The sequence below is a fragment of the Trachemys scripta genome, chromosome 2, assembly GCF_013100865.1.
Source record: "Trachemys scripta elegans isolate TJP31775 chromosome 2, CAS_Tse_1.0, whole genome shotgun sequence".
Lineage (NCBI taxonomy): Eukaryota > Metazoa > Chordata > Testudines > Emydidae > Trachemys > Trachemys scripta.
This window is the reverse complement of record NC_048299.1, coordinates 15,208,518-15,231,752: the sequence shown is the minus strand read 5'-3', so window position 1 is coordinate 15,231,752 and position 23,235 is coordinate 15,208,518. Positions and strand designations below refer to the sequence as shown.

Here is a 23,235-nt window from a genome sequence, read left to right as displayed (position 1 = left end):
CTGGATCCCCTTATCCACATATTTGTTGACCCTTTCAAAGAACTTTAATAGATTAGTAAGACATGATTTCCCTTTACAGAAACCATGTTGACTTTTGCCCAACAAGTTATGTTCTTTTATGTGTCTGACAATTTTATTCTTTACTATTGCTGCACCTAATTTGCCTGGTACTAATGTTAGACTTACCGGTCTGTAATTGCTGGGATCACCTCTAGAGCCCTTTTTAAATATTGGCGTTACATTAGCTGTCTTCCAGTCATTGGGTACAGAAGCCGATTTAAAGGACAGGTTACAAACCCTAGTTAATAGTTCTGCAATTTCACATTTGAGTTCTTTCGGAACTCTTGGGTGAATGCCATCTGGTCCCAGCGACTTGTTAATGTTGAGTTTATCAATTAATTCCAAAACCTCCTCTAGTGACACTTCAATCTGTGACAATTCCTCAGATTTGTCACCTACAAAAGCCGGCTCAGGTTTGGGAATCTCCCTAACATCCTCAGCCGTGAAGACTGAAGCAAAGAATCCATTTAGTTTCTCCGCAATGACTTTATCGTCTTTAAGTGCTCCTTTTGTATCTCGATCGTCCAGGGGTCCCACTGGTTATTTAGCAGGCTTCCTGTTTCTCATGTACTTAACAAAATATTTTTTATCTTTTGAGTTTTTGGCTAGCTGTTCTTCAAACTCCTTTTTGGCATTTCTTATTACATTTTTACACTTTGGCAGTGTTTATGCTCCTTTCTATTTACCTCACTAGGATTTGACTTCATCTTTTTAAAAGATGCCTTTTTAATCTCTCACTGCTTCTTTTACATGGTTGTTAAACCACAGTGGCTCTTTTTTAGTTCTTTTACTGTGTTTTTTAATTTGGGGTATACATTTAAGTTGGGCCTCTAGTATGGTGTCTTTGAAAAGTGTCCATGCAGCTTGCAAGGATTTCACTCTAGTCATTGTACCTTTTAATTTCTGTTTAACTAACCTCCTCATTTTTGCATACTTCCCCTTTCTGAAATTAAATGCCACAGTGTTGAGCTGTTCTTCCCACCATAGGAATGTTAAATGTTGTTATATTGTGGTCATTATTTCCAAGCAGTCCTGTTATAGTTACTTCTTGGAGCAGATCCTGTGCTCCACTCAGGCCTAAATCAAGAATTGCCTCTCCCCTTGGGTTCCCACGTCGGCTGCTCCAAGAAGCAGTCATTTAAAGTATTGAGAAATTTTGTCTCTGCATTTTGTCCTTAGGTGACATACCCAGTCAATATGGGGATAATTTAATACCCCACTATTATTGAGTTCTTTATTTTGATAGCCTCCCTAATCTCCCTTAACATTTCATTGTCATTATCACTGTCCTGGTCAGGTAGTTGATAATAGATCCCTACTGTTATATTCTTATGAGAGCATGGAATTACTATCCATAGAGATTCCAAACAACATGTGGATTAATTTAAGATTTTTACTTCATTTGATTCTATATTTTCTTTCACATATAATGCCACTCCCCCTGCCACTCCCTGCCGCACAACCTGTTCTGTCCTTCCGATATATTTTGTACCCCGGAATGATTGTGTCCCATTGATTGTCCTCACTCCACCAGGTTTCTGTGATGCCAATTATATCAATATCCTCCTTTAACACGAGGCACTCTAGTTCACCCATCTTATTATTTAGACTTTTAGCATTTGTGGACAAGCACTTTAAAAACTTGTCAGTGTTTGTTTATTCGTCTGCTCTTTTCTGATGCGTCAGATTCTTTTTTATATGAGTGTTTCTCGTCTGATCTGGCCCATACTTTATCCTCTTCCATCCTCTCCTCCTGACTAAAACCTAGAGAATCTCTATCAATAGACTGTCCTCTAAGAGAAGTCTCTGTCCGAGCCACGTGCTCCTCTGCAGCAATTGGCTTTTTCACATCTCTTATTAAAAAGGTTGCAGAGCAGTTTTTAAACTAAGTGCCAGCAGTCTGGATCCACTTTGGTTTAGGTGGAGCCCATCCTTCCTGTATAGGCTCCCCCTATCCCAAAAGTTTCCTCAGTTCCTAATAAATCTAACCCCGTCCTCCCTGCACCATCGTCTCATCTACGCATTGAGTCTCTGAAGCTCTGCCTGTCTACCTGGCCCTGCGTGTGGAACTGGAAGTATTTCTGAGAATGTCACCATAGAGGTCCTGGATTTCAGTCTCTCCTAGCAGCCTAAATTTGGCCTCCAGGACGTCTCTCCTACCCTTCGCTATGTCATTGGTACCTACATGTACCACGATCACCGGCTCCTCCCCAGCACTACACATAAGTCTATCTAGATGCCTCGAGAGATCCGCAACCTTTGCACCAGGCAGGCAAGTCACCATACGGTTCTCCCGGTCATCACAAACCCAGCTATCTATGTTTCTAATGATCGAATCTCCCATTACTAACACCTGCCCTTTCCTAATGACTGGAGTTCCCTCCCCCGGAGAGGTAACCTCAGTGCGAGAGGATACCCCCAACGTCATCTGGAAGGAGGGTCCCAACTATGGGAAGGTTTCCCTCTGCTCCCATTGACTGCTTTCCTTCCCTGAGCCTTTTATCCTCCTTAACAGCGCAGGTGGTGGGACAAATGTACAGTGTTCTGGAAAGCCTCATCAACATACCTCTCTGTCTCCCTTAGCTCCTCCAGTTCCGCCACCGTGGCCTCCAAAGCCCGTACGCGGTCTCTGAGGGCCAGGAGCTCCTTGCACTGAATGCACAGATACGCCACCCGCCCACAAGGCAGGTAATCATACATGCTACACTGAGCACACTAAACAGGATAGCCCCCACTCTGCTGCTGGGCTTTTGCCTGCATTCTCTCCTACAGCTACCTAGGTTAATGATAGGTTTTTGTTTAAATCAAGAAGTTTTGATTATAGTTTAGTTTAAAAGTTTTAAAGAATGGCAAGTGAACCTCGCCCCCTTCCCACTCCCCTTCCAAACTCCCTCTCGAAACTCCCTGTTACTGGCCCCTGGTCGTCGACTCACTGCTTTATAAAGCCCTGGCCTCCCTGATAGACCCGCCTTCTGACTAAGGCTCAGCCAATGAACAGAGGCTTCTAGATTTCAAACCTTGTTTAGAAGCTCACAGCTTCCAACTGCTGGCCACAGCACATGGTCCTTCAGACAGACACAAGCTCAGCACACAGCAAGTAACCCCCAAACACAAACACACACTACAGACAGCCACTTACCTCAAAGGTCCCGTATTTGCTCCTCCTTCACTTGGAGAACTCCCTCTCGAAACTCCCTGTTATATCTTTATATTGGCACCCATCGCTATAGTATCCCAAGTGTTTCCACTATGTTTGGACACAGTTATCTTTTGTCAACTTTAGTAATCTCTTGCTGCTTGTAGTTTTGTTGTTTAACTATTTCCTGAAGCTCTACTGTGTTGAAAATATCTATCTAATCTACATAAGCTATTTCTAAGACCCCCATCACAAAATTACTGTCAGCAATTACTGATAGCACTGAGCATGCCTAGAAGGGCAAGATCCCCACAATCTGTCTCTGCTTATAGATGTGTTGTTTGTTTTCCTTTTAAATCCTTCAACATGCTTGTAACTGCTTCTCCTTTTCTTGAAGTTCTTCATTTTTTTCTTCCATTTTTCTCCTCTTCCTATGCCCAGCCTTCCTATTTTGGGTAGGGTCTTGAGGGAGATGTTCTGTTGGAGGGGCCTTATCACAAAGGGGGGCTGCATTGAACAGGGTTGTGTTTGGGCTTAGTTTGATCTCTTTTGCTAAGGTGTCCCATAGATGATGTCTTGTAGTTCAGAATGCTTTGTGCCTAAGTGTTCCTGTCTATCCAGTAATATGAAGGCCCCAGCATACCTGGGGGGATTCTGTGCCAAAAAATTAAAAATTCTTCACACAATATTTTTAAATTCTGCAAAATTTTGCAAATTGTATTTGTCATTATAACACTATATAATCATGCCAGTTTCAATTATCTTGGTAATTTTATTTCAAAATACTTGTCAGCAAGTATGTCTGTAACAATACAGATGCACACACAAATTCCCCCAGGAGTAGAGAGTTAAAGAAACCCCTACGACAGCCCAGTTCCTGTTTCTCTGTTCGCTGTCCCACCCAGAGCCCAACCGAGGGGCCAGACACTCTCTCCCCCGCCCTCCCAGAGCCCAGCCATGGCTCCTCCCAGCCCAGACAGTCTCTCCCCCACTCCCCCCCAGAGCCCAGCTGTGGGCCCCAGCCCCCAGACATTCACACCCTCTATCACTCAGAGCCCAGGGATCTAGAGGGAGAAATAGCCTGATGCTCGGTCCCAGGCTTGCATGGAGTTTCCGGTGCGCTCTGCTGCCTCCTTCATTCAGGGAGTGCTGGGAACTCTCCTCTTCCCTCCCCCAGGCTTGTCTTCTGTTTGTGAGCTGGGCTGTGCCGGGTCCAGCGGCCCTTAGTGGCAGCTAATATCTCTGCAGCCCATTTCTGTGGGGAGAAAAAAGGAAATTCTGTGGGCACAACATTAATTTCTACAAAATTCTGCATTGCGCAGTGGCACAGAATTCCCCCAGGAGTAGTAGATAATAATAATACTGATAGCTCGGTTCTGGATGGATAAGCAATCTAATATAGTCCTACCACACAGAAAGGACTCTGAAGATCAGAAATAGGACTTTACATTGAGGCTGGAAATAGTAGATAATGCAGCAATGGTGTGATGTGTTGGTACTTGCCTCTGCTGGTCAGTACGCCGGCTACTGCTTGTACAAGTTGCAGCTTGTGAGTGGCGGCCAAGTTCCAACCCCAGCAGAGCAAGTGCAGGAGTCTGATCTGGAGTGGTGAGTGGTGCATCACAGCTGTGTGGGAAGGCCCGGGAGGAAGAGGAATATTCACAGTTTTGTGTTCTTTCTCTCTTGTGCGCTCTATCTCTTTTTAATTTATGCTTTAGCTGGGTTGTCCATCTGCCATAATAATCTATACTCTGACAACAGTCATAGCACTGTATGATTCCCTTTGTGAAAGAACCAATAAACAGGCTGTCACATGCTTGGGGTTCTTTCTCATATCCTGTCAGAGAGCCACAAGTGATGTTCTATTAACTGTTGAGCTTTAGGAGTAGGGCAACATTATTCATAATATTTCCATATTGTCTCAAGGACTCTGGGCATTTTTTTTGCCGGTTAACTCAAAACATATAAATAAATAATAAATGGTGGTCTGTACAGAGTGGAACGTGCTACACACAGCCCCACCTCTGAGCTCGTGCTTCAGAATATGCCCACCCAGTCTCCAGAATCTATTGCCTGGTTCTTTCCCAACCCTTCCATGGGAGTGTTCAGTATGGCTGTTGCTGCTGGTTTCTTTACAAGGTGGTTAACCAGGTGACTCAGAAGATAGAGCTGGGGTGTTCCCGTAAAGACTGGAGGTATGGGTATAAAGAATCCATATGCCTGAGATATTAAAAAAAATCCCACAAATCTCTATAGGGCTTTCTGTTGATGCAATTCATATGTGGCCTGATCCCGAGGAGTGAATTCAGTGTAAGTTGCTGGTGCTCAGCACCTGTCAGGATCAGTCTCTAGAAGAACAAGATGTTAGTGATTTGGAAGTGATCCTTTTCTCGGTGTGCCGAGACTGACAGGGTTACCAGCATGAGGCCCCATACCGCTCCACAAACTATTTTGGTCAACCGTTCTCTGGGAAATATCTTGGCATTTCTGTTCTAATGTGGTTTGTATTTTCAGTCAGGTTCCACCAGTACTACAAACTCCGAAGACGGGAGGGGCTCAGTATTATCAAAGATCTAACCAAGAAAAGCAGTAGGCACCCAGGCTGTGCATGGTACAGGAATGGGTGTGGCAGTGCATAGCTAGCTTCAGTTTCCATGGCCATTTCATCCTTTGCCTATTTGCTTAGGATGCCCAGAAAGGGAGTTGTGGTGAGGATTTTCTGATGCGAATGCTTATCCTCTAGGAACTGTCCTAAGGCCACCAAGTTAATTTCACAGAGGGCACTGAATAGTCATTATATGGTGTTAATGATTTTCAGGCACCAAGATTTGGGCTGGATTGGAGCCAGGAACATAGAGATGAAAGTCTCCATATCTCATTTCCACCGGCTCCAGCTATCCAGTTCCACTTGATCCCTTTTATTATGAACATCCTTTAAAAAATTTAAGAGAAATGAGAAATTAAATCAGCCAAGCCTTGCGAAGTACAAACCTGGCTTCTGTGCATGTAACAAGCATTACGCATCTGTCACTGCCCACTCGTTGAGTCATACTGAGACTTAGTAACCAAAATCCTAAAGTCTCAGTATAATTTATCACTCTGTCTTCCAGAACACACACTTCTGTTAAATTCCCCGGAGCGGGGAGGGAATGAATAACCGTACCCGTAAGGAACAGAATATCACAGCAAGGCTCAGTGCTGTGTTCAGAGTGGAAGCCTAACAAATATGAGTAGAAATCTCTGTCCATTTCAACTCCCCTGTGCCTTTATTTGTTAAGAATTGTACAATCATGGGTATATTTTAATTGTTTTGGCATATTATGTAAAAAAATACCTTCTCCCTGTCCTTGCCCATGACCAAACTTGATATTCTAAATGGCCTGTAAATGTAATAACTCCTTTGCTCTATTTTCAGATTAAGATATAATCTACAAACCATTAGATTAAAATGTGATGGGTCACTTCACTTTGCAGATGTTTCCTGGATAGTCTTAGGCGTGGATTAAATGCAGACAGTCCTCTTGGTATCACTGGTCCCAGAAAATCAGGGAGCACTGGGTACAGGCAGCCATTAAATCATCTCTCCAAATTGCCAAAAATTCTCAAATCATCCACATTTTGTGTCCTTAATGAAAAGCAAAATAATAGCTTTGTGTCTGGAAGCAAAGATTTGTGTGTGCAAGACTCCTAATAACACAGATTTAGAATCAAGTCTGAATTGTAACTTAAATAATAGTCATTGGAGTGATGTCTTCTGAGATCTGCAGGGTTTCTAAAAAGGTTAGTTCTGAAAGAGAAATCCCTCCATCAAGTCAGATCTGTAGAAATGTGCTCCTTGTCCTCAAGAACTTGAGTCATTCATTTGGTCTTGGTAGGAGTGTGGAATCCAAACCCTTCCTCAAATTGAGAATCTCAAGGCATTAAGACCGTAGCGCTAGCATGTCTGCTAACTGCCTGTGTCCTGATCACTTCTTCCTAATGGAGAGTCTAATCAATAGACTGTGCAATCAGAGGCCGTTCCTAATAAATATGCTGATGGTTGGGTAAAGCCGATGATTGGGAACAAGAGTATTTGCCTACTGAAGTTAACAGAAACCCTGCTCCTCCTAAATCTAGAGGAATACTCAGGGTTATCTGTGTCCAGAAAATATGTGAGATAAGAACATCACCTAGGTAGATTCTTAGAGCTCTGTCAGGGTTTGATCCTGCAGAATGCTGGATTTCAGTGGCACCTTAAAAAATTGGGCCCATTTTCTGCACTCTGAGGTTGCATCAAGTTGCCTTTTCTGCTTTTATTAAAGGAGAAATCCAGAAAACAGGAGGGCATGTTCTCCGTCCTGAAGCGCTAGCTTAGCATGGGTAAAGGTCCTCACGGAAAGTGTCTGTTCCTGGTTGGGTAATAATACCTAGCTCTTGTATAGCCGTATCTAGGGCCTGATTCACCACTGCTTTGCATCCTTTGCAGTCACCAATGCAAAGGGGTGCCAAATACTTAACGCAGAATGGTGGTCTGTTCACCCACTTCATTCAGGTAGCAATTACTAGACAAGATGCAAGGCAATGAAGAGTGAGAGCCATAGTGTGTTAGTAAGCATAGTTAGCAGAGAAGTGAAAATCTCAGATCACATCCTTCAAATTTCTGATTAAAAAAAAAAAAAGTTTTAAGTGAATGCTCTTGGCAGAGCAGTAATGCACATCTAGAAAGGGTAGTAAGAGGCCAATATAGCTGCATCAGGAGCTCTTTAAAGCAGGGCCGGCTCTAGGTTTTTTGCTGCCCCCCACCCCAGCCCTGGGCTCTCCCCTCCTCCCCCCAACTGCATCCTCCTGCCACCCCAGCCCTGGGTCACTGGTAACTCGCTCCCAGAGCGGGTCATTTAGCAGGAATTTTGGATGTGCACAGAACACAGGCAGGATTGGTTCCCATATGGTTACAGAACTGCAGTAAAGTGGAACAATTTTCAGCTTGTGTGATTGGAGGATATCTGGATGCATATTATAAGACTGTCCTACATAAATGAGGAAAAGTTGAGGTGCCTTTATTATTCTTTTGTTCCAGTCTTTGTTTCTATGGGGAATTTGCCAATGCACTATCACTGTCTTCCTTTTAAACAAATAAAACTAAAACTTAAAAAAAAAAAAAAAGCAATGGCTGTTGAAAATAGCAATTCCAGTCCTAATAACCACTGGGAAGCATTTCTTGCTTAATTTATTCTACTTTTTCTACAGCAAGTTACAGTGGATCAGTATATTTGATTTGGGAGAAATGAAGTAACAGCTGCCCAAATTGAGCTTGAGCACTCCTGAATTTTGAGGGTGTTCGAATCTGGAAGGCAGGTGCTAGATTCCCTTTCTGAATATTAGCTAAATCTGGAAAAGAAAAGTCAGTTTCTGCTTCCATGGCTCAGAAGTGGAAATCCTCCTATGTGCCTGGTACTGTATCTAAAGCTGCCCAGCTTAGTAGAGCCTCCCCTCCCTTACTTTTCATTTTAAATTCTAGTGGGATCCACGTACCTCCCTTGCTAGGCTTCAGATAGAGAGGTGCACTGTCCATTTAGTCCACCCAATTCTTTCTTTGGGGGAGAGTCCAGGGCTGGGGCGGCAGGATATGTGGGTGCCGGGTTGGGGGGGGAAGAGCCCAGGGCTGGGGCAGCAGGAGGTGCGGGTGGGGGCCAGAGCTGGGGTGGCAGAGGGTCTGGGCAGGGGAGAGTCCAGGGCTGGGGCAACACAGGGGTTAGGGGGTGGCAAAAAAACTAGAGTTGGCTCTGTCCCTACCATTCACAGCAAGCTGCAGGTTTCAGTTCCATACTCCTTCCCCCTCCCTTTCCTGTTGCTAGTGGCCGAGGGAATGCTGGGAAATGTAGTTCTTTCCCTGCTCCAGGGCTGGCTCTATAGGCAGGGAGCTAACCAAGGAACTACAGCTCCCAGGGCCCCCTGTTGGTTCTCAGCTCCCATGCTGGATTCTTGCACCCCTGCAAATGTGCCACCCCAAGCAACTGCTTGCTTTGCTGGTGCCTAAAGCCAGCCCTGCTTTAAAGACCTGAAAATCAAAAAGGAATTCTGCAAAAAGAGGAAACATGAACAAATTGCTGCACATGAGTACAAAAGAGTAGCTCAAAATCAAAGCATGTAGGGACGAAATCAAAACGCTAGGGTGCAAAATGAGTTATATCTAACAAGGGACATAACACAACAAGAAGAGGTTCTATACATGTACTTGGAACAAGAGGAAGACAAAGGAAAGTGTGAATTACACTACCTAGCAGGAAAGGGAAGTTAATAATTGATGACATCAAGAAGACTGAGGTGTGTAATGCCTATATTGCTTCAGTCTTCACTAAAAAGGTTAATTATGACCAGATACTCAACACAATGTTAACAACAAGTGGGGGAAGCACAAGCCAGAATAGAGAGAGAACAGATTAAACAATATTTAGATGTATTCAAGTCTGCAAGACCTGACAAAATTCTGTCTAGAATACAGAAGGGACTAGCTGAAGCAATCTCAGAATCATTGGCCTTTATCTTTGAGAACTCATGGAGGGTGGGTGAGGTTGCGGTGGACTGGAGAAGAGTGTACACAGATCCTGTATTTTAAAAGGGTAACAAAGAGGACCCATAGAATTACACACCAGTCAGCCTACTTAGATACCTGGAAAGGTACTAGAACAAATCATTAAACAATCAGTTTGAAAGCCTCCACAGGATAATAAGATAACTAATAGTCAACATGGATTGTCAAGAGCAAATCATGCCAAATTTCCTTCTTTGACAAGGTTACCGACCTAGTGGATGGGGGGAAGCAGTAGCTGCGATTTATCTTGATTTTAGTAAAGCTTTGAGACAGTGCCACAGGGCATTGTCATACGCAAACTAGGGAAATGTGGCCTAGATGAAATTACTATAATGTGGTTAGTTATAATGATCAATGATTCACTGGCACACTAGGAGGACATATCTAGTGGGATCCTGTGGGGGGTCAGTCCTCAGTCCGATAGTGTTCGGTATTATTAATAATGACTTGGATAATGGACTTGAGAGTATACTTGTACAATTTGTGGATGACACCAAGCTGGGAGAGGTTGCAAACACTTTGGAGGATAGGATTAGAATTAAAAAGGACCTTGATAAACTGGAGAATTTGTGTGAACGCAACAAGATGAAATTCAGTAAAGACAAGGGCAAAGTACTAACCGTAGGAAGCAAAAATCAAATGGACAGCTGCAAAATGTGGAGTAGCTAGCTGGCAGTAGACTGCTGAAAAGGATCTGTGGGTGACAGTGGACCCAAAATTGAATATGAGCCAACAATTTGATGCAGTTGTGAAAAAGGCTGTCATTCTAGGGTGTATTAATAGGAGTGTTGTATGTAAGACACAAGAGGCAATTGTTCTGCTTTACTCACCACTGGTGAGGCCTCAGATGGAGTAGTGTGTCCCATTTTGGGTGCTACACTTTAATACAGATATGGACAAATTGAAGAAAATCTGGTGGAGAGAACCTGACCTATGAGGAAAGTTTAAAAAAATTGAGTATGTTTAGTTTGGAGAAAAGAACACTGAAGGGGGACCTGATAATCTTCATATATGATAAGGGCTGTTATAAAGAGGATGGCAATCAATTGTTCTCTTTGTTCACTGAGTGGATGTTTTCAGAGAACTATCCACAACCAATTTGTGGTTTGTGCCCTGCTTCTTGACAGTCTGCCCTGAGTTTGGCACTCATGCTCATGAGCTATTGCAGACAGGTTGACAAAAGTATCTTGTCTTGTAATAGTTAGCATATGCTTATTCATAATGCATTGCAAAGACCATGGTTGTTGTATCCAGTAACCTTAAGGTAGAAGGTACTCCAGGGACATTGTCCCCTTAAAATCCAGGCTTGATCGGTATCCTCAACACAGAATGGACTGATGCTGGCTCTCTTCACCTAACACTCTTGAGAGCATGGGTGGTGGGTGAACCCCTGGCTTGGGGACGCTAGCCCCCCAGCCCTGCCCTTTCCGTCCCATGCCCTGCCCGTTCCACGCCCACTGGAACCCAGCTCCCACTGTGGCCGCTGGCCCTTGACCAGTGCCCCCAGGCCCCCTCCCCCCCCACTGTGGCAGTGTGGCCTGATGCCTGGCCAGCCAGCCCCCCTGCCCTGAAGGCATACCTCCCCTCCCCCCGGCTGAGCAACCAGCCCCAGCGCTGGGCGGGTGGGCAGGCAACGCGGCCGGAGCACCTCCATCCCCGGGCAGGCGGCATGGCAGGCGGAGCGGCCCTGGCCCTAGCACTGGGAGGACAGGTGGTGTGGCGTGACCCTGGGGGCACACCGCAGCCCTCAGCCTGACTGCCCCAGGGAAGAGCATGGGCGGGGGGACGTCAGGCTGTTTGTGAAGGCAACGCCTTCCCGTATCTACGATACCCGACGCTCATGCTTGAGAGGATTTTCTGTCTAGGTCTTGTGCTCCAAACAGTACAGACTCAGGAGACTCTTGAGGGGATTTTCTGTGTTGCGCAGTTTGAGATGGCAAACAATCAGGCACAATATTCTGCTTCTGACCTTATAAAAATGATTCGTAACTCTGAAAGCGAGTCATCGTGTGATGACAACGTATTGGATGATAATGACTTTGTGCCAGATCGTATTGAGAGTTGCTCTGAGAAGGAAGACTGTGTTTCCGCTGATTTTTCAAGTTCGTCTTCAGACAGTGAGGAGCTTCTGTTCAGCACTGGCATAAGATTGGAAGAAATGTGGTTGGGGATCATTTCTTCACCGGTCCTCAGCTTGCTGAAGACCTGCTCAATGAAAATTTGACCTATGTTGGAATAATCCAATGAAACAAGCCAGATATACCCAGTGAGATGCACTCGCATCTCAGCAGAGAACAATTGTCATCAGTGTTTGGGTTTGCTGGGCCAATCACCCTGATTTCTCTTATATTCCAAAGGAGGGCAAGTCAGTAATAATTTTATCGATCATGCATCATGACAGGGTTGTAGAATGAGATAAAAAGAAACCCTACATAACTCTCTACTACAATGATACTAAAAGTGGTGTTGATCACATGGACCATCTAACAAGAATATGCTCCTGGAAGGTGCAAAATAAATAGCGGTTCTTTGCTTCAACATGCTTGATGTTGCTGGAATTGCAAGTTTTGTCATTTGGGTCAGCAACAATCCCGCTTGGCACAACACTCAACCAAGACAAAGAGCGCACTTGTTCCTTGTCAATCTGGGAGAGTGCCTCGTAGATGTACATATAACGAGAAGAATCCTTGCTTACCTGTCATCTCACCATGCCCATCAAAACAGCAATCTTATCCCTTGGCTACCATCAAAAAATAGATACCTCCGAAGCATGTAGGAAACTTGGCAGTGGACACTGCTACATTTGGACACAGCTGACCAAAAGAGGCCACAAGCCGTGTGGAGAAAGCAGCGAATTTGTATGCGATAACCATTTTATTCACTCCACGTTGATGCTGATGTGTGAAAATCGCTCACACTAAATTAAAATACTGCTAGTTCTTTCAATTTGCTAGTTGAATTAATTTTTTTCACCTAAACCATTAAAGAATTGTTCTTAGTTTCAGAATGCATTTTGGGAACAAAAGTCTCTCTCAAAACAGATAATGTAACTTTTTTCATGACACTGGATTTTAAATAATTTTTTTGGTCCTAAAATGTTTAAAAATTGTTCTTGGTATCTGAGTGCATTTGGGGTACAAACTTCCCCATGACACAATTAATGTCACTTTTTTCTCGTTACTGGATAAAGGTTAAATTTGCAATTTTCATCAGTCCCTCTGTTGGAGGAAGGCTTTTGCATATTATGCTCACTCAGTAATTGATTTCTTTTTTATTAAATAATATATATCTCCTCATTCATCCCATATTTCCCTCCCTGGTGAGAAACTGCTATTGGACATCCCAGTGTAATGGATCCATGGACTTTCCTGCAAAGAAAAATAAGAAAATTTATCTGAACTTACCCAAACATTTTCTTGCTTCTGGTGCGAAAGTCTTTATATCCAACCCGTCTGGCATAAGGATTATAGTTTTGAGGGAGTGTTAAACTGTCACACTCCTCCATGGTTTTTCATGGGCATGATTTTATATATAACTTCCCTGGTAGTTGGGGTGAAATTTGAAGTTGCTTTGTTGTAGGAAGTGTTTATAGGAAATTCTTTTTCTATTAACAAGTGAATTGATGTTTAAAGGAATGAGCTCTTCAAAGCAGCTTTGGAATCTGTAGATGGCAAAGGCTGGCAACTCCCAGCCTGCCATGATTGACAGGTCTCATTTCTGCCTCCAGGAAGCTGCAAGCAGGAGTAAGACCCATTGTAGTGGATCTTCAGACTTACCTGAAATTTTCGTTTTGTCTAGAGGTAAAGTTCAGATAAATTTTCCTACTTTCTACCTCCAGAGTGCCTTTTGCCATAATACAAAATTCACCATAAAAATTAAATTATGTTAACAGTGACTACAACAGTGTTAAGGCAGAATAACTTTTCATGTTAATGGAATGTGTGATGGTCAAGTATGCAGATCTAATTTTGATATAATTTATATAAAAAAGCATATAAATGATGGCATAGAGAGTACACTCACAAAGTTTGCAGAGCATACCAAGCTGGGCAGAATTGTAAGTGCTTTGGAGGATAGGGTTAAAATTCAAAATGCTCTGGAGAAATGGTCTGAAGTAAATTGAAGGACATTAATTAAGGCAAATGCAAAGTACTCCACTTAGGAAGGAACAATCAATTGTACACATACAAAATGGGAAATGTACTGTGGAAAGGGAATCTGGAGGTTATAGTGGATCACAAGCTAAATGTGAGTCAACAATGTAATATTACTGCAAAAGAAGCAAACATCATTCTGGGATGTATTAGCAGGAGTGTTGTAAGGAAGACAAGAAGTCATTCTTCCACTCTACTCCGCCCTGTTAAAGCCTCAGCTGGAGTATTGTGTCCAGTTCTGGGAGCCACATTTCAGGAAAGATGTTGACAAACTGGAGAAAGTCCAGAGGAGAGCAACAAAAATGATTAAAGGTCTAGAAAACATGACTATGAGGAGAGATTGAAAAAATTGGGTTTGTTTAGTCTGGAGAAGACAGAGAGAGCACATGAGAACAGTTTTCAAATACATAAAAGGTCGCTACAAGGAGGAGGGTGAAAATTTGTTCTCGTTAACCTCTCGTTAAGACAAGAAGCAATGGGCTTAAATTGCAGCATAGGAGGTTAAGGTTGGACATTAGGAAAATTTCCCTGTCAGGGTAGTTAAGCACTGGAACAGTGGTTGGGAGGGAGGTTGTGGAATCTCCATCACTGGAGGTTTTAAGAACAGATTTGACAAACACCTGTTGGGAATGGTCTAGTTATTATGTAGTCCTGTCTTAAGTGAAGGGACTGAACTAATGATATATTGAGGTCCCTTCCAGTCCTACACTTCTGTGATTCTATATGAGAAATAGGTTAAGGTTTTGTGTGAGATTGCTAGTTTGAAATAGAAGTACTGTATGTATTGCTTTTGGGTATCTGTTAGAGATAAAATTGAAAGTCTTATTGAGTGGTGGAGTGTGTTATCAACAGCATGTGGGCAATGTGAAGGTGGAAAGGAATGCACTTTTTCATACTTTTTAGGTTTTAAGTGGATGGAGTGTGTCCTCATGCAGCCTTATCTGTCACTAAATTTCGTTTTTGTTTGCTAATTGAAATAAGAATGTATTTTCCTCTCCCATTCAGGGCTTGTCTACAGTGGCAAGTTTCTGTGCAGTAAAGCAGCTTTTTGCGCTCAAACTGCAGACGTGTACACATTGCCGAGCCACTTAGTGCGCAGAAACTCCTCAGTTGCAGCGCGGCAAAAAACCCACCTCGTCGAGATTTGTAAGGCTGTTCGCGCAGCAGCTCCAGCGCTCTATTGCCAGTGTAGACACTTGATTGCTTTCTGCGCTGTAATTGGCCTCTGGAGCTGTCCCATAATGCCTCAAGTGACCGCTCTGCTCATTGTTTTGAACTCGGCTGCCCTGGAGGCATGCGCCCCTCCCCTTTCAAAGCACCGTTTCTGACAGACGTTGTGTGCTGTGCTGATCTGCTCTGGGACACAAAACAAACCATTAATGTGGAATGCTGGTGCTGTTGAACACAGAGGCGTGTGTGTGAGAGAGAGAAAGAGAGAGATTGCTGTGCAGAGAGCCCAGGGAGGGAGGCAGGGGCTGATGTCAGGGTTTCCCCTTCCCCCTGCGTCAGGACTGGTTGCTTCCTGATGCTGTGTGAACTTACAAGACAGCATGCTGACACACTCTCCCCCCCTCCATACACTCGCTCACACTTCCTGACACACACACTTCAGTTGAAAAGCAGCTGGCAATATAGCAGGATGCTCATGGAACAATGGGATTGGGAAACCTGCATCATGTGACGTTGCTAATGTGGATGCGCTCCAGTGTCATAAAGAGCACAGTGTGGACAGCGGTTTAATTCCAGCGTTTTAATAAAAGTGGTATAACTTGTGGCACAGAAACTTGCCAGTGTAGACATGTCCTCAGTGTTTTGTTCTTGGCAAGCCCAGTGGTTTTGATTGTCATGTTCACCATTAACTGCACATTCAGCATGGTTGGGGGAGAGTCTGTATGCCGTGGGAAGTGTGTGGACACAATTTAGTGGCTGCAGGGATGGCAATGAAAAGATGGTTGCTGTTTAAGATGGTGTGAAATTCCCCTTTGGAGAACACTGCGACTTTTCCCGCTTCTGTTAAAACAAAACAAAACAAACAAAAACCAAAAAACTTTCTCTTGACTACCACAAGGATGATGGATCTTTTTGGTGAATGCAGAGGTTGGCACTGGACGCTATTGCATAAGAGTGCAAGAGAATTTTGTTGCTATTTGTAAAGTTTTGAGGCTGTAATTGTTTAGATTCGGTAACTGAAATTCTGCTCTTGCAGATAGGGCTGTACCGTCCCTTTTGCAATTTTAAGATTTGTAGCCTAAGCTTAAGGCAAAGGACTGGAGTTCAGGAGATCTGCGTTCCAGTCTCCGCTCTGCCACAGGCTTCCTGGGTGTCTGGGCAAGTCATTTAGGCCTCAGATTTCCAAAAGTGGCCATTAATACAGGTGCCACAGTTTTTAGGTGGCAAACTTAAGAGGCCTATGGCCTGGTTTTTAGTTTCAACCCCCAGCTCTGCCTCCAGAAACCCCACAGTCTCCTATGCCCATGGCTCATTGCTAAGGCTGTGAGTCTGTCAGGGAAGTCACGGTTTCTGTGACTTCTGCAGCAGCAGTTTGGGGGGAGCTGAGTAGGGAGCCCCTGCCAGCCCCCTCCCCCAGCACCAGTGGAGGTCCTGGGTCACCTTTCCCAGCATCCAGGCCACCTTCCCCAGCACCTGCGGTGCCCCTGCCCCCCCGCCCAAGTTTTAGTCACAGGTATTTTTAGTAAAAGTCCTGGACAGGTCACGGGCTGTGAATTTTTGTTTACTGCCCGTGACCGATCCATGACTTTTACAGTAGCTCCTCATTTAAAGTCCTCCCGGTTAACGTTGTTTTGTTGTTACTATCTATTAGGGAACATGCTCGTTTAAAGTTGCTCAATGCTCCCTTATAACATTGTTTGGCAGCCGCCTGCTTTGTCCACTGCTTGCAGAAAGAGCAGCCTGTTGGAGCTACCTGGTGGGCGCTTGGAACCAGGGTGGACCGGCAGACCCCCCATCAACTCCCTTAAGTTCCCTGTGCAGCAGCCGCCCAGCAGGCTACTAGTTGCCGGCAGTTCAGCTGTCCTTTCCGCACTACCATGTGCTGCTCCTGCCCTCTGCCTTGGAGCTGCTCCTGGGAGCCTCCTGCTTGCTGTGCGGGGTGGGGGGGAGAGGGGAAGGAAAAGGGGAGCTAATGACAGGGTGTCCCCCTCACTCCTCTGCTCCTTTATGCCGTTGGGCCATCTCCACAGAATGGGGGAGGGGGCACGACAGAGCTCAGGACGGAGGGAGGTTGCTGGCAGCAGCTGCTGTTCCAACTTGCGGATCTACTTAAAAAGGCAATGTACTTAGTGGGGTCAGTGTATTTAAAGGGGCGATTCACATCTCTCTCTCTTTCTCAATCTCTCACACACACTGTGTGTCTCTGTCTCTCTCTGCCATGCTGTCTCCCCTCCCTCCATTTGTACTACTTTGTAAGGTGTGAGGCTACATTTAACAACAATGTGTTAACAGTTGAGGGCACAGCCAAGTGATAGTTCATCATTTAGCAGTAAGGCATTCCCTGGGAAATATCCCACCCTCTTCCACACTCTGACTCCACCACCTCAACCAAGCTTCACAATCATCATTGCTGTGTACAGTATTAAATTGTTTAAAACTTATACTGTGTGTGTATGTGTATGTGTGTGTGTGTATATATATATATATATATATGTGGGGAAAAAAATTTCCCTGGAACCTAACCCCCCATATTTACATTAATTCTTATGGGGAAATTGGATTCGCTTAACATCGTTTCACTTAAAGTAGCATTTTTCAGGATCATACCTACAATGTTAAGCGAGGAGTTACTGTACTAAAAATATCCATGACTAAAACGTAGCCTTAATCATTGCACCCCGAAAGGAGCTTTCACAGACTTGGGTAAGTACAGGATGGACAATTGCATGATGTGGGACCTCTTCCTATGCTATGCATGTCCACCCAGATTTACTAGTTTTGAGCCCCCTTTTCCGATGGAAGCAGAGGGGACAATGTGTCCCACTGACATGAGTGGGAGCCCGGCACATGGAATAAATGTACAACGAGCTACAAAGTGTATTCTTTAGTTCATATTAAGGGCCACATGCTAGCAAAGTTCCATGAAAATTTGAAATAATATTTAGTGTAGAGTTGCTGCATGTATACATGACATTGCACTACAGCCTGGATTTGGATGGTACAGGTAATTAATTATTAAATAGTTAGAACTGAAACACCAGTATCTCATTGAACAAATAGATAATATTAAAGGGGTTTCATTTCTTTGCACATTCGCTGTTGGGGTTGCATTTCATTACACAAATATTGAATGTGTAAATGCAACCCCAATTGGGGTTTGAATGCAGAATCCTCTAAATGCAATGCAGGCACTTTATCCACTAGGCTACAATAATTGTCCTATAGGAAAAACGGGCAGTTCTGTTGTTAAACCAGCCAGAGAAACGGGGGTGGGGAGAATTTTGAGATGGAGAGGATAAAGCCAAAATGTCCAGACTTGGTGTTAGTTATATAACTGGAATATTATAAAGGTACAATCCTTAAGAGTGTCTGAAGTTTGTGCTTAAAAAATCATGTTTTGAATTTAGGATGATTATGCAATCTGGGATGAGACCAATGTTTGCTCTGCCATCTGCTCATTTTGCCACACACTTTCATTGTAAAAAAAAAAAAACCCAACTCCTCTCCCCCCAAAAACACCACCTCCAAAAACAAAAAAGAGAGAACAAAGTTAATTTTTAATGAAAAACTGTTCAATCACAAGTTGTTTTTATGAACTGCAAAAAAAAGATTATGCTATTGGATGAGGTACAAATGCAAGTGTTTCTGTTAAAGAGGGATTGAATAGAGGTTCTCTGATGGCACTTCCAAAAAGGGTGCCAATTTTGGTGGTGGCTCTTGTGATTTAGACACTTCTACATAAGGAACCAGATGAAGACCCACCAAACAGCCATTAGCTGATAACTTTTAGCCACTACTGAAATGGCCTGCATTTGAACTGACACCCAAGAGGGCAGAGAGGGGTGTGTGTGTGTGTGTGTGTGTGTGTGTGTGTGTGTGTGTGTTCTACATCAGGAAAAATATTTGTTCAGCCCTGGATCCAAAGCTCAAACTGCAGTTAGGTATCTCATTACAGAACTTCTGTTCACAAAGTTGAATAACTGAGAGGTATATAGTGTGAGTTGTGCATTACCCACTTCTCTGATCAGATGGATGGTAAACTTGAGCCTTACAGAAAACATTTAATTATTAATTTTAAAAAACCTGTGTTAGTCTAAATGATGAGACTGGAAAGTGATCTAAATAGAACAGGCAGCGGGGGGTGGAATATAATTGCAGTTTGTTTTCATTAATTAAGGATGACCGTGCATACTTGTCTTATGGTTCCACTTCACTTGATCAATCGTGTGCTCCTCTCTAATTTGTGAAAGTACATAGACACAGCGTGGAGTTGGGAAAATAACCTATCTTCTCTCTCCTAGACATATGTTACATATTTTCAGATTATCTATGTTTTCTCTTGTTAATTGCTTTAAATAGTGCATAAAAATAATAACGATGTCACTGCTAGAGGCAAGATATTTGTGTTGGTGAACAAGTGTGTATATCCCAAATATCATCTATGAATTTCAGTGGAATCTCGATACCTAACTCCATTAGTCTCTTTTGAAAGTCCTAGCATAAGGCCCTAGGTTCTGAGTCTCAGGGCTAGTCTACACTACCCGCCCGGATCTGCGGGTAGAAATCGATCTCTCGGAGATCGATTTATCGTGTCTCATCTAGACGGATAAATCGATCCCTGAATCGACGCGCGTACTCCCACCTCGTCAGGAGGAGTAAGCGCCGTCGACGGGGGAGCCGTGACAGTCGATTTGCCGCCATCCTCACAGCGGGGTAAGTCGAAAAGGATATGTTGAATTCAGCTACACTATTCGCGTAGCTGAATTTGCGTATCTTAAGTCGATTCCCCCCCCCCCCCCAGTGTAGACCTAGCCTCAGGGGATGGCCCCTGCAAAGCATTTCGTACTTGCACCTTATTCAAGCAAATCTCCCATTGACTTCAGAGCCAGGGAGTGCTGAAGAGGGCCCTTATTTTTCAGCAGTTATTAAAGCTTACTTGTGAAGTAGTACGTGGTATGCTGGTGTATGTTTCAGGAATAAAACTGTGGACTAGAACAATAGGAATACCTAAAGCAAAGCAGGAGAAAGGTATTAATGTAAAGCATTAATTTTCCTTTTCTCCCCTGTAGGATCTTAGCTCATTTGCCATGCCATTCCTGGATGGAGATGTGGAGAGCTCAGACAAAAGTGCTTCTCGAAAGGTAGGATGTTTCAAAGGTTTCATCCTCCTTATAATTTCATAGTGCTTGTGGTAGTATAAACACGTTTTATTTTACTTAGGTTTGCAGAGGCTGGAAGTCTTGGGCCCAGATTCTCCCTTGCTGTAAGTCCCCAGTGTCCATGGAATTAGACCAGGGATAAAGGGAGCCACTGCTGGGTTGCCCTGCACCACTGTTGTACTAATGTGATACTTCCTTTGAAGAAAGAAAACCAGTCCCTACTACAGCACTGTTGCTATAAACACTGCAAATTAAATTTAACTTAATGCAGTAACACTGCTCACTGAATTACAACAGTTATCCCTAGGAATATGGTTAGCTACTGTGATTCACTGAGAGGCGTTGCTGTGTGGTGTTGTACAGTAAACAAACAGATATCTGTGGGTGTCAGTCTGTTCCCTATGAATAGCTTCCTGACCTCTGGCCAATGAGTCCTTTTAACTCGTTATGGTCTTTTTGATCTGTTTATTCCCAGTATTGGCAAAATAAGCTGTAAAATTTAACGGGAGCCAAGGAAGCTTCCTACTTAATAGCTCAGGCATTCTCCCTTAATCCCCCTGGAGGTATCTTATCGGAATCCACTCCCTTGCCTTCCTGCTTGTTTTTTCAGAAGCCTCCTGTTAAACTAAACCAAGCATATTAATTTGGCAAACATTCCTTGCCAACAGTCAGACAAATACATAGAAAGATAGTATTCAAAACTTGTTATAGAGCAGCTCCACATCCTTTAGAGTGGCACCAGTTGTGATGGGGTCTCCTGGCTCTCAAAGTCCTGGCAGTAGGTCCGGTGTGTGTGTGTGTGGCCCTGCTATCTAGTCTGGAGAATGAAGAGTAGACCTCCCCGAAAAAGTGCCAATTCAGCCTATAGCTGCAAAACAGCCTATTCTGACTCACAATAACACTTAAGCAAAGAATATTAACTCTATGGTTAAATGAGACCTCTTGTAGTCTATCACAGTGTCTGTATTTTGTGGCTCAAGGCAGGGGAAATGACAAATATTGTCCTAGTGACATTAATATGTATCCAGAAGTGACACTTAAATAAATTGGCTTTTGTCAGCAATTTTTTCCTTTATTATTTTGCACCTCAGGGTAAAGGATAATCATGTTAGAAGCTGGTCCATTCCATCAGCAGTTCAGCATCCTAATGTCACTGGCCTTGTTCTTTTCGGTGTTGGAACTTCTAAGACTGTGATGCAGGAGTGAGAGATGGATGGAAGGGAACCCATGTAGACACTGAATGGGGAAAAAATGTACAAAGTCACTGAAAGAGAGATATATTTGGTGGATTAGCATAAATTGAATAGTGTGATATCTTTGCGCTGAATTTTTATGATGGTGAAAGGCAGTAATTTCTGGCTAAAAACTGCGTTCTCCATCTAGAGTCTCCTATTTTCTCTTGATGATGGGAAAACTATATGAGGGTCAATCCTGAAAAAAAATGTACCAGATTTTCTGTTGTGGTCTTACTCGTTCCCAAGGCTGGGTGATGCCTCTTTGAAGTCCTCCTTTGACATTTTGGAGGTGCCTGAATTTTTCCTACCAGTTTTGTGATGTCATTCTGGCCAGTGACCTTCTTGAGAAGAGCTGGAACAACGTTTCCCAGCAGCCATGTCTTCTTTCTGGAGCTCCAGTAAAGATATTTTATAAACACTTGGGCCCAGCTCTGCTCTGCTGTCACCCAGCCTGCAGAACTGCCATTGACTTCAAATTCTATGCATGGAACAGCTGTAGGATTGGGCCTCAAAGAGGTATGAAATTGCTTTTATAAACTGGATGATTTTTTGATTGAAATCTAGCATCTTCAGTGCTTCCTAATATTAGACTTCAAGCTGTGTTCAACCTGTGCTCCATAATGGAATGAGATCAACTGACTATGCCCAGTCTCCGATGGGAAATAAACCATATGTTAAAATCCATTACATGCATCTCATCCTACCCATTACCATGCACTTCATGAGCAGACCTCTCCCATAACTGAATTAGTCCTAGCATCAGTCAGTAGTATGTGATATAATTCTAAATAAAAATGTAAATCAGCCTTTGCTGAAGATAAGCAAACAAACAATTCAAATTAGTATTTACTTCAGGTAAAGTGGTTCTCCCTTGTCCAAGGTTGAAGTCACAGTCTGATCCATCTGACTTGCACATGCAAAAAGAGGTGACTCCTTTATATATAGCGTCTGCATTTCCCATGTCCCAGTCATTTTGGAGACTTGCAGTAAATCAGAGATGTCTATCTTTTCATACTTAAATCCCTTTGCAGTCTAGGTTGTAGAGTGAGTTAAAGGTGAGTAATCCACAAGATCTTACTATCATCTGCTTTTAAAGTTTTTCATTGAATTTGACTGTTCTTCTTTGTGAAAGGGTGTAAAGGCACTTTTAGAAAATGTATTTGTAAGTGTTCCCTGTAGTACTCATCACTATAATATCTGAGCAACTCACAATCATTAATGAATGCATCATCCTAACATCCCTTTCAGGCAGGGAAGTATTATCCTTATTGCACAAATAGTGAACTGAAGGACTGAAAATGCTTTGCCCAAGATCACACAAGAAGTCTCTGGCAGAGCTAGGAATAGAACGCAGATATCCTGAGTCCCTTCCAGTGCCGTAATTGCTTAAACTTAATAATAATAATAATAAGCTATAACCATCCTTCCTCTCCTCACTGTCTGGTGCCGTATGAACAAGGAGTTAATCTCAGCTCAGCTTTCTCCTTCACTGCTCAGGGCAGGGACTACAGTTTGACTGCTTGGAAATCTTTCTCATGTAAGCTTCTGGTGTGACATGCTACCGAAGCAGCACTTGTTGATGAGGTGAATGTTCTCCCTCGTCTATAGATAGGGGAAAGTACATCAGTATTCATGCTGTTAGACCCTTATGGAGAACTTCGTACTGTTGATCTCCAAATACGCCTATCCAGGAGTTCCTTGAAATAATGTAAGTCCTCCTTTCTGATGGAACTCAGGAGCATCGATAAGA

The 23,235-nt window shown here is 43.5% G+C and overlaps 1 protein-coding gene and 1 long non-coding RNA gene across 7 annotated transcripts in view; one reads left to right on the top strand and one right to left on the bottom strand.

Annotated features, from left to right (window-relative positions):
• Positions 1-23,235, top strand: part of PRKAG2 (protein kinase AMP-activated non-catalytic subunit gamma 2) — a 393,593-nt gene that overhangs the window by 89,781 nt on the left and 280,577 nt on the right. For all 6 annotated transcript variants that reach the window (XR_004644380.1, XR_004644381.1, XM_034759959.1 and 3 more), the window contains exon 2: positions 20,161-20,232. Coding sequence is in view for 4 of the 6 variants with exons in the window: in XM_034759959.1 (XP_034615850.1) it covers positions 20,161-20,232 (72 nt within the window). In the remaining 2 variants the exon portion in view is untranslated. The remainder of the gene's footprint in view (positions 1-20,160; positions 20,233-23,235) is intronic.
• The window catches only part of LOC117872020, a 45,553-nt gene continuing 43,563 nt past the window's right edge, over positions 21,246-23,235 (bottom strand). Inside the window, exon 3 of the long non-coding RNA XR_004644385.1 lies at positions 21,246-21,486. This is a non-coding gene — a long non-coding RNA (uncharacterized LOC117872020). The remainder of the gene's footprint in view (positions 21,487-23,235) is intronic.